The 12,611-nt window shown below is 33.7% G+C and overlaps 1 protein-coding gene across 1 annotated transcript; it reads right to left on the bottom strand.

Moving 5' to 3' along the window:
* Positions 1-4,325: 4,325 nt before the first annotated feature.
* LOC117100238 lies at positions 4,326-11,404 on the bottom strand. Its single transcript, XM_033239842.1, has 6 exons — positions 11,293-11,404; positions 9,342-9,488; positions 7,984-8,070; positions 6,648-6,902; positions 5,532-6,131; positions 4,326-5,006 (listed from the first exon to the last, which is right to left on the bottom strand). Exons 1-6 carry the CDS (start codon positions 11,360-11,362, stop codon positions 4,729-4,731), a joined length of 1,437 nt encoding a protein of 478 aa, XP_033095733.1. The 5' UTR covers positions 11,363-11,404; the 3' UTR covers positions 4,326-4,728.
* Positions 11,405-12,611: the final 1,207 nt, after the last annotated feature.

Raw genomic sequence — 12,611 nt, 5'->3', positions numbered from 1 at the left:
AAATACTGGAAATATATAATCAATTATTTATGTTAAAATCACAATTTTAACAACTGCTCACTAAAAACAAACTTGTTTTTTGGGGGTTTTTTTCAGAAAATTTTATATACCGGTAAAGCAACATTTTGTATTGCAAAAACAAAAAATACATCCCAGAAGGGTAGTTGATTATAAGTTCTTCACTCATATTATTAGTTTTTATTTGATAGTTATTTTTGGACAATAATTGCGCTTTTTTGGTCAAAAATATAGTAAAACAAATTAAATCAATTGTTTTAGAAATATTTAAAAAATAATCTCTCAGCTTATATTTTATTCATGCTATTTTTTCGGTACTTACAATTATATAAATGCTCTATATTAAACAAAAGTCTTCCAATTTTTTGGTGGATTACAAATTAAAACAAAAAAACAAAAAGCAATTGTATCTTAATGAACTGCAGTCCCTCTCTATAAATGTGATGTAATGTTTTCATGTCTTTGTAGAGGTTTTTTTTTTACTCAATACATTTAAATGATCCAAAAATCGAAAAAAAATGTTATCCTGTATTCATTTACAGTTAAATGCACATATTTATTTGACTCCACATTCTCTCTTAATTTGCATGCACCATTCATGCCACATGGCAACTATTTAAGATGCTTTTAGAAGCCATATAAAAAAACTACTGTACTTTGGCATTTCACAGATGTTTAGATTGCCACTATTAAATACTTAACTATAATAGTATATTTAAACTTTATCCATTAAACTATTCTTTTGTCCACCAGACAGATGTTGCACTTTTGCAGTTTACTAGCTATTTGCATTTCATGTGCTTTGTGTGTACACACGTGCAGATTGATCTCATGAAATACTGCGTAATTCCACAGACCATTTATCCTATGCCAGCGGTGGTGGCATATCAGCACTGGTCAAAAGGGTCAGAGGGGAAATTTCTCCGTCGGCCAATGCCATATGACAAGATCGTCAAACTAAAAATTTAATTTTGCCAATTCAATAAAAATGATACGTGGTTCCCACTCCCTAAAGTCTAAAGCACAATTTTATACCAAAAAATCTCTCCCTATGAAGCAACGCAGAAAGTGGTTTTTTTGACTGCCCTGCCCTGCCTCCACTATGCCTCACCCACAGCTGTTGTATGCTGCATTGATTGTTCCATAGTTATTGCATTACATACCAACTAGCCAATCAACAGCCAGTGCCAGGATTACTTCAACCTGTTGCACAAAGTACACTCACTGTTAACGATTCAAACTCGTTAAGTCTTACTTAAACCATAAAGATGTTTACGTTGCATTCAACAATTGTGTTTTTGTGAATTGGAATCTGCACATTTGATTGTCTAATTTTGCATTTTATTTTATTCATAATAATTTTATTTTTTCTAGAGAGGTCGGCATTGTTGATCCCTGCCACAGATGGTGAAATATTGGATTTGATTTTAATTTATTAGGTTCCAATATAATAGATACAGATAAAATACAATTTTATAAAAGCTGCAGGAACAAGATACATATTAACACAGAGAGTAAAGCCTTGAAAAACAGGAGAAAAACTTTGATTAGATAACATTTAGAAAAACAAATAACATGAAAAACAGAGGAAACATAGCCCTTAAACGATGAAGTAACACAATTGTATTCCCAGTTGGATGTTTTTTCCTTGTTTGTAAATAAAAATATTTGGTATGATATGATATGCATGTGCATTCAATTCAATTTTATACATTAAATGGCAGCATAAGCTGAATTGCATAAAATAATACATTCATTAAAACAAAGTTAAAACTTACAAAAATACATCACATTTGTTAACTATGTATTAACGAAAGTATCTAAATTATAACCTTTAATAATTAATTTTAGTATAAAAATAATATCAATATAAAATTGAAACTATTAAGATCCATATTTATTTTAATTGCAGTAAAATTAAAATGATGTTTCAATAATAATAATTTGAACTATTAGCCTTGTAGTATATTTAATCTATATTTTATAAGTTTGCTATGAGACAATAATAAAGACAAATTTTAACTAATTTACAGATTTCCAATCTTAGCCGCTTTAAATTTACTCGTTCTTTTTTTTTATTTCTTGTTATTCAGTGAAGCAACGATAACCATCGCATACCCTGTCTCTTATACACATCTAGATGTGTATAAGAGACAGCCATAAATAAGCCCTCTGACTGAATATTATTTCAATAATGATAATTAGTGTTGATAATGACAAATTATTAAACAGTCGTAGCCAAAAAGAGGCCAAGTAGAGCATCTTATTCAAATATTAAAAAGAATTAAAATCGTGTACATTACACCCATACACCGCAACGCTCGAGTTTCAAAATACGGATTACTACCTGTACTGAACCATGTACTGAACTTTCTGTGTAAATTGAGGGCGCAATTGAAAATGATAGTGCTCAGGGGAAATTTGATTGGCTGAATCTATGGAAGCCATCTTGGAAGGTACACACACACAGCTATGCGTATTTCGACCATCGAATACATTGCTGTTAGCGCTCTAGTATTCCTATTATATCTCTATGGTTCAACCTGTAGTGGACATTTCCGCTAAGCTCCGCCCCTTGAATATTTTTGCTAAGGTCCCACAAAACGGCAGTGATGGTTAAAACATACGCGAACACGTGTGTTTGTAAGACGCGCGTGCATTCCTAGCGTTGTTCTGATTGGTTAGTTGTTAAGTTTGATTGACACTCCGGAAAGGTCTATTGGCCGGGTGCTTACTCTGTTGGATGTTTGAATAAAATACAAAATACAAAAGTTATTGTCGGTCCACATCGAATAATAAATAAAATATGATTAAGAATGATTTTAGAAACTATATTCAAGATCAATTGTACCACGCTAGACACAATAAGGGAGTTCCCCCACCTCACAGTTTTCTCAACACGATTAGCAATTGATTTTTTGTGGTTTCAGAGAACTGCTATCGTATCCGAACATGTTTTCATTTTTGTGTTGTATATCCATTTTAAGATGAATATAAGGTCAGGATGACCATCACACAATTCTGGACATTATCTTTCTTGGTGTCGCTACTGAAAAAGTCTAAGCCTAATTGGTTTAGTTCAAAATTCATATTTCAACATTCTCAAGTATGTGATAAAGGGAATAGAATGATCGGTTCAATGATTGGTTGGTTGATTATTTACTTTTATTTTATTCAAAAATTAGCAATTTCAAATTTATTTTTTAATGATACATTATCAGGGGATGTGAAAATACATCTTCAACTTATTGCGATAACGATCACGATATCGTGTTTTGAATTTGGAAAGTAGCATAGGCTTAGCTAAGAAAATAGACCACGACTGGTATTAGGTAATTACCACAATAAAGCAAAATTAATTCAATTGCATTTAAAGAAATACATCATGGATCGTGTTTTCCATTGCAATCTCATTTTGACTACTTGTATTCGCGAGTGGACCTGTAGGCTATAATTAATAAGTGGTGTAGCATGCAGTTTCAACATTTCAGTAAATAAAATACACGAAACGAACCATCAAATTTATAATCAATGGAGGCCAATCAAATGATGAGTTTCAAAACTGATTCCATACACGAAATAACCATTTTTTCGAAAGCAATTGTCAATTGTTTCAATTTTAAGTTTTGTGCTATGCAGTTGTTCAGTTCAGTATTATTGTTCAAGGACTGGCCATAACACATAGAAGTTATTACATTCCTTAATTTCCAATAGTGCTATCCGTGTCTGTATTTTTGCGTTGATAATTTTAGATAAAACGTGTCTTGAACTGTACTAGGCCTATGTCTTAGAGTTAGAAATTTGGAAATAAATTGATAAACCTTTACTAGGCCAGCTGGTGCTTGATGACTTGGTCTGACTAGGTAGTCAGAAGCAGACCATGGACCTGGGGCCTGACTTAAATAATAGAAGGCCTATTTATAGGACCTAAATACTGTACTGCAAATTAGTACAATGTTGATAGACCCCTATTTTTTAATAGGTATTTTGTAAAAGTTTGTACACGGCAACCAAGTCTATATATTACTCAACATATGAGTAAAATTAAATTTGTTAAAACTAAACAAAGCACAGCCTGCAGAAACACTTGCCAAAAAACCCAAATGATGATTTTTTTTTCAAAGACTCATTCAATGTCCTACTTCATCCGTGACGTCACCATTATACCTCAGAGGATATTTTCCTATCCCACCCGTGTAGTAATTTGTCATTAGTGCACGGTTAGTTTGAGTTTTTTTGCGAATCGTGAACAAACAAATATATTACAAACATTAGACCCAATCTTAGCCGCTTTAAATTTACTCGTTCTTTTTTTTAAATTTCTTGTTATTCAGTGAAGCAACGATAACCATCGCATACCTGATTATTTATCAAAAAATATTTACTCGTTTATAAAATAAATAGGCAAAATGTAATGTTTCGTTATGTTTATTTATTGGTAGATTGATTCAATTATTGGTTGGTTGATCGATTAATCGATTGAGTTGGTATTTGTGGAAATAGTTACAACCATAATGTTAAGCTAATGCATTTCACTTCTATGCTTAAATTTATTACTATTATTTTAGGCCTTTTCAAAAATTAGCAGTTTTAAATTGATTTTTTAAGGGTACTTTTGTAATTTATGAGGGTGGGGCGGGGGAATACATCTTTAACTTTTTGCGATAACTATCACGATATCGTGTTTTGAATTTTGGAAATGCCACTGACTTAATTAGAGCAACCGATAAAGCTTTTAATGTTCCAAAGAATCATTCGATAGCTATAAATAAACTTGAAAGATTCTTCCATGGTTACGTGGTGTGAGAACAAGGTGCACACGTGATCTTTCGTATTGAAGCTGAAGGCATCGCAACATCGAGTTTCCAAACACATTTGAGAACATTTGACACCTGATCCGACGACTCCTTGGTACAGACGCTGACCAGCAAGACTTCTCGTTGGAACCAACTTTTCGAACAACGCACCCTTCTTATCAAATATCCAGTCTGAAAAGTTTTAATGAAGCAGGAATATATCAAATGAATGAATGTGCTTTCTATTTACATTAATAAAGATTTACTATGAGTCAGTAGGCCCTATGTGACAAACGGACGGACTTATGATTGAGGAGGCCCAGAGAGGGACTTTTACAGATGGAGGATAATCCAGTATACAGACGATGTCAGCCCCAGGTTTGAACTTTATGGCTATGTAACCTCTAGATGGCCAGTGTTCATACTTTCCATTGACATTTGAATTTTCTTTTTTCTTTTTTTTTTTTAATTAATAAAAAAAAAAGAGGGAATTAAATTCGCTCCCTAGCTCTCAAGTAAGGGGCACAGGCCATCGCGATTCTCTTATTATTTCAAATCGTATTCATTCATCACCATTACTAAAGATAGACGAATAGGCATAAAGGTTAAATTATAGAAATCTCGATGGTTTTTTCAGTTTATTACATACTGTCTTATGCAAACTTTATCACTATATTGTATAATGAATATAGAGAAAATGTATTAACTGAGGCCTACTTGTAAGTGGCCGGTCTCTGGCAGCCTTTATCTCTGCTTCATCCAATACACGGTCGTACAACTGAAGCGCTGCAAGCAGTGTGTTGAGTTGACCACTACTGCCAAGTTCAATTTCCGTATGAGAAATTTGAAACCCGAAGTTTTGGTCTGGGATATTGCCGATGCTTGCTATCTCTCCGTTTCTCCACAGTTTGGTTAATAGTTCATTGCCGTCGAATGTCAGAGCGAGGAATGTCCAAGTATCAGGCAAAAGGACATGGGCCCGCGTTACCTGTTGGCCACCATAAAAGACAGTCACTTCAGATTTATAAAGAAGACCGTTGGAATATGTTTGCTCTATTCGCAGACAGTCTTGAGCTTCCCAAATCTTTAAGATGTTGCCCTCTGTATTGATATTCGGGTAGATATAGAATGCTACCGTGAAAGCATCCATTTCATTGTCGTTGAAACTATTTTCAAAAGTGTCCAGAAGGACAGTTTTTGAAACCTCATCCTTACAATCTCCGTTTCCAACCGTGGTGATCATCTTGGTCTCATACAACATACATGACCAGCTTAGCTGCCAAACGCCTACTGGGTTCAGTTTATTCGTAATCGGACCTGCGTTTTTAGAAAATAACGAATTTTGCAGATTTTCAAAAATTAAACAATTTTTGTTTAAGGAACATTTATACTAAATTTGTCGTGTTTTCCTCTGTAAATTATTGTCCAGAATATTGTTTTCATGCCATAACAACTATAATCCATGGAAATAATCAGAGTATCGCTATGGTTGTATCTTGGTTCTGTTTTCTGTTACACATCTTATTTTATATGGAGCTGGCTCCCAAAGCATGTGATTATTTTGGTACCTTATGTACAGTAGGTGTGACTATAGGCCTATGTGACTATAATTTATGATGTATTCTTTGATCTATGAATGATTTATTCTCTTTAATAGAGTACGATATTATGTACACTGTACAAAAATAGTTTTCTATCTTTGGAAAATTTGTAAAGTAAAAACATTTTAAGTCTAAAATTGGCAAAACAACGTAAGAAAATTACATTTTACTGGTTTACTTAAAGAACCAAAAAAAGGTGCATAGGCCTAATTCTTAGGCCTGGGTAACTTACTGGCCCCGGTCTTGTGTTCATCGTATATTCTGACCTCACAAATATTTAAAAATTCAGTCTTCGTAGGTTGCCATAAGATGACGTAGCGACCAGTGATTGGTGGTTGGCAGGTTCTGTCAATAATTGGGCTGAGAATTGTGCTGGCCATAGTTACAGGTTCTCCACACTTTTTGGAATCGTCGTCTGCGATTCCCAAAGATGAAGTTGAACTGATTCTGATTTCGGCACCTTCTAATCGCTTATGGACAGTCGATCCTAAGAAAATACACCTATTTCAATAAATTATTCCGTTTTTATATATTTTATAATGCCATTCCTTTTCATCTATTACCCTTACTTCTAAGGAGGAGAAAGTAAAGGTTTACCTTAATAGCAAGCAATATTAAGTAGGCCTATAATAGTTAAAAAGTTACATGACCAGACAAATTAAATCACGGTCAAGTAGTTAAAAATCACCTAAAATCACCTTATTTTGCGAATTAGCGCCCCTCAACTGATCATCGAGCCTCCCCACTTCACCTTCGCGCCCCCCCCCCCCCCCCATTTCAAGACTTCTAGATACGCCACTGGCTCCGGTGTTTACTCATATTTACGAAAATAGTTTTCATATTCATAACGTTGTGGAAACCTCGCATATAAATAAAAATGCTAAACCTTTGTATTAAATCATCGTTCCACAACCTTTTTATAACCCGCAACTCAAATCCAAATATTTAATATGAAGGAGGGTGCTAGAATAAAACAATATAAGGTTGTTAATACCTTGAAAACAGTTCCCATGTAATAGGATTGATGTGACGTGCTATTGGTGGCAGTATTTACACATCTATGGAATTACTACCACTGACTACACAACGACACGTCAAATGTCAAGTTAACTCGCATTCATCTCGGGGTTCGGTACCGTGTTCGGTTGCTGACATTCTTTTGTCGGCACTTTCCTTTGTTACCATCATTTTTGTTTTATCTGAAGCGATTGCGCGACCCCTCCAAATGTCGTCGCGACCCATAGGTTGCGGAACGGGGTATTAATTATTATACACCCAGTAACCCTTACATCATTTCCTATGAAATGTTTTGATGAAAATAGTTCATAATAAAGGATACACATGATTTCGTTGAAGTCGTCATTATTTTCTTGCAGCGTATTTTTAAACACTTAGACATAGAAATCCCTATTCAGAGGACACTCATTATGGGGACATTTGTTTGGTCTAAAATGTGTTGGACTTCGACTGCATTAATAGAAGTCACACATTAAAGTTTTACCTATTACAATAAGCATGTATTAACTCCTTATAGAGGTTTCAAAATGATATTTGCAATACTTGTCTACCTGGTTCAACCCGATTTATTACTGTAACTCGGGTAATCCGGTATGATTTTTGAAGATCGATCTTCAACCATTCCTGGGAACCACCTCCTGTGAATAAAGTTACATTAAAAGAGTAAACAGTTTGAACAAAGGTAGCAATTGCATATCTAAGAGTAAGTGGGCGTGGGGACTGATGGGTGTGCAAATGTGTAGTGCCTGAAGGGGAGAATAGCTGGCAAAATAATTCGATTTTTATCTGCTTAGAAATTTTCGACTTGGGAGAGGTGGGTCGTGCACCTCTATAAACACGCCACTGAATGAAGAAAGGTGAGCAGTAGACAAGACTGCGCGCTGTTTTGTGTGTTTAAACAAAGAAAAATCATAACTTTTATTTGTTCAAATTATATAAAATATACAATTGGAAATTTGTTGTTTGATACACTACGTAAAATTGTAAAAAATTTTTATGATAAAAAGTCTAACACACAGCAAATACTAAAGGCCGTAACACACACACACACAAAACAATATTACAAATTAAACGATCGTATTCAATATAACAAGTTAAAAGTCATACAAATTTAGAAAGCATTTAAAAAGTTAAAACCCTACATTTAAAACATTGTGTAGATTTTCTTTTTAAATTTAAAATCACCCCAGTTTAAAGATTTTTAAGACACCATCAAAAGAAAAACAGTTAACATTTGTAAATTGTTAAGAATGATGAAATGGTATTTAGATAGCATACTAGCCTCATACACTTCATTAGGATGGTTGTTGACATGATTTCATTGCTGAGGAAACGACCCTATGCTTGCGCATAATAAAACTTGTAAAATTAATGAGTGAATTAGATTGAAAGCAACAGTACATCCCAACAATCGTTATTGTGCAGATGGTTTATATTGGAAAAGATTAAAGATGTCCTATATCTGTAAAAAAAAACCCAGGAAAATACGGGAAATACCTCAAAAAACGTTTTTTTTTACATTTAATTGTATGTAAATAACCTACTTAAATATACAGATTAAGCAATTAAAATTTGGAGTTAAAATTTTCAATTTTTTTTTACTTCATGACATATAATACATTTTTAAAGATGTAGCGCAGAGTGGCGCCTCATGCTGCCCGGTAGAAATGTTGTTGCAGCACGTAAAAATAAATTAAAAACTCTGAATGCGGTGGTCCTACCACGGCCAGAAAACCTCTTGACAACCCAATCATCTGTTAGGTGATAGGAAAGTGATATTAAAACCGAGCATGTATGGAGGTTTTACAAGTACAATGGAAGTATACCGCCCTCTCAAGGTGAAAGTTCATATAGGTATTGTTATACCCAACACCCCACCCCACCCCGCTATATATGAATGATTATTTACCTGAATGAAAGCATGATGATCCACCTGAAATTGGATGAATAAGAATTGTATAATCATCTCCATCAATAGCACATTCTGGCATGTGAAATATACCGGTTGCGGAATAGACAGACTTTGATGATGCAGTTTTGTTCCAGGACAGGTAGTCTGCAAAATGATTAAAAGATGATTAATGTCGTTCGTTTAAAATTGTTAATACAAATACAGATAAAGGCTAGGCCTATGCCATTATGAAACGGAAATCATATGAAAGAGAAAATTGGAGGAATTAACTGCTGTGAACCTGCCAGGTTTATATTGTTTGATGTGAATATGCTAATTCCTCATTTGTATAATTAATATTTCACTAATTTTAGGCTAGTTATCAAGATTACTAAAGTTTGTAAGTCTGATTGATTACAAACTTGGCAGAATGCAAGATGGTAATGAAATAACGGAGATTATTTTGTAGTTTACACGTGCGCATATGCTAATTGATTATTTCCATAATTAATATTTTTCTAATTAGAAAATTTACTCTAGTTACCACGATAACTAAAGTTTGGTAAGTCTAATTGGTTTCACACTTTGAAAAATGCAAGATGGTAATTTTGAATGTTTAAACTTGTATTTCTAATATTATACTAGGCCTTATTATATTTTATTGATAGAAGTATAGTTTTATATTTGTTGTCGTTTTTAAAGAGGTCCTCGGGATATCAGCTGGCATACCATACTCGCGCGAATAAGCGCCCCGTTTGAATAAGCGCCCCTCTATAATTTGAATAATAATATCGTAGGATTTTTTTTTTAACAAGTCAATAATTCAATCAATCCTGGGACTGTGGTTGTTGGCATGATTTGAGCTGCAGAGTGGAAACACATTCTTTTTATGTCAATATCAAAATGAGGATATTTCTCTTGGAGAGGTGAGAGCTCCGATCCCTGGACAGACAGTATATATTTCCAACTTTACACTTTTTACATATTTGTCTATGCTTAGTCCTACTCCTCCTTTTCTTTTTCCGACCTTTAGCACATTCTCATCTGAGTTTTCAAGAAAAAATAAAATGATCCTGCCATCCTGCTAATCTCAATTGGCCGATGATCAACAAGCTAACCACTACCCACCACCACTAATTGCATCTGTATTTTGCTGTAAATATTCACGCATTCTTGTCATGAGCCATGTTCCCTGGACGATTATCCTTTCCGCCTAACCACCATTCGTAATGTCCTTAGATAATCTTTTTTCAAAAAGTGCCTCTTGAATTTAATAATTTCCCATAAGAACCCCTCGATTTTCATCTATTTCCATAAGCGCCCCCTCAATTTCCACTCTGTTTTCATAAGCGCCCCGTTCGAATAAGTGCCCAGTTTGAATAAGCGACCTCTCAGAAAAGTGCAAAAAATATTTTAAGCGCTTATTCGCGCGAGAACGGTACGGGTTTAGATAAATAAAGTTGAAATAAATAAATTGACAACAAGTAAGCTAAAATAGCATAAGGCCTTATATACAAGCTTGTGCAAAATATATATTTTTTCAACAACTTGTTAAAAATTAAGTTTTAAAAAATAGAGCCATTTTAAATTATTTTAAAATAAAGCAAAATTGCTAATAGATCTCCGAATACAGGGTACTATTTCCTTACTTAACCTTTAAAAACAATTGTAAAATAGATTTAAAGATATAATGACTTTATTCAAATTATCAAAAACCATCACAAATGAAATTAAGTTCAAGACAATTCATTTTTTTCCTGATATACAGACTTCTAAAATACAATTTATTTATTATTTACATATTTAAGGATGTAAACGATAATGTTATTATCCGTGAGAGATATTTTTAAAGCTCATAATTTGCTGAAATTATGAAGTTCAAACAATTGGATTTTATCTACAAGTTGTTTACTAATTCCGCTTGTAAAAGAATAAAATATTAGAATTAAAATGCTTTTCTTATACTCACAAGACTTTGCACCATAGATGAAAAGTAAGACATAGTACATCATGAATCGTATTTTCCATTGCAATCTCATTTTGTCTGATTTTATCAGTAAAAAGGAAAGCTCATGTATTGACGTGTAGAATTAATAAGTGGTGTAGCATGCAGTTTAACCATTTTGTTAAATAACCAACTGACGTCAATATATTTAAAAGAATAGTACACTGATAGGATACACGAAACAATCGTCATACATTCTAATTTATAATCAATAAGTCATTCATATGAAGAGTTTTAAAATTTATAACGTAAACGTAATCATATACTGAGTTCATACACGAAATAACCATTTACTCAAATTTTTGGTGTTAGTCAAAAGAATCAATGTGTACCCGATACACAAAGTGTTCAAGGACTGGAAAGAAATAATTCATAGAAATTATTACGTTCCTTAATTTCCACTAATTTTGTCCGTGTATGTATTTTTGTGTTGACAATTTTAGATGAAACGTGTCTTGAACTGTACTATATCTTAGAGTGAGAAATGTAGGAAATTGGTACATCTTTACTAGGGTATCTGGTTCAGGGCTTGGTCCAGATTAGCAGTCATGGAGCTATATTTGTAGGACCTAAAAATCTAAAAATTTTGAATAAGATAAAGGAGAGGGCGCTAACTACGATGCTGTAAAGACGTGTATTCCTTGTTGCTCCTAAAATTTCTTACACAAACCATCAATTTTATTGGTGCCCCGGTCAACGGAAACTACTTCATTGCCGTATGCACATATTATATACCAAAACTAAAAATCGCCCACTGAAAATGGGAAAATCTAAAGCTGAAAAAGAAAAAATCACCTATCACCTGAGGTCCACAGCTCCTAACCAAAATAGCAAAGAGTCAGAGCGGGAAAAATCAAAATCAGGGTGTGACTCAACTGAACCAGAGCCTCAGCCATCAAACGCAATCCTTAGTTCAAAACTGGACCTAATACTCAACAAATTGGATTCGATGGAAACACGAGTCAACAACCTGGAGGCAAAAAATTACCAAAGTTGAGGAAAAAGCAAAAAATAACACTGGATTCATTACGGAGGTAACACGATCGCTTGAATTCATCGAAAAATCAGTGGAGGACAATACCAATAAATGTAAGTTGGCACATGAAGCTTTAGATACCATTATATCTTTAGAAAGAAAAGTAGACGATCTTGAAAACAGATCGAGGAGGAACAATATAATCATTCATAATGTACCAGAAGATTACGAGAAGGAAGGCAATATGTCATGCAAGGAATTCGTTGAATTTTTATTCACTAAGCATATGAAATTAGAGAAAGGGGAC

Source organism: Anneissia japonica, unplaced genomic scaffold (genome assembly GCF_011630105.1).
Source record: "Anneissia japonica isolate Jap-2015-1 unplaced genomic scaffold, ASM1163010v1 scaffold4446_len648930_cov198, whole genome shotgun sequence".
Lineage (NCBI taxonomy): Eukaryota > Metazoa > Echinodermata > Crinoidea > Comatulida > Comatulidae > Anneissia > Anneissia japonica.
This window is presented reverse-complemented; position numbering and strand designations above follow the sequence as displayed.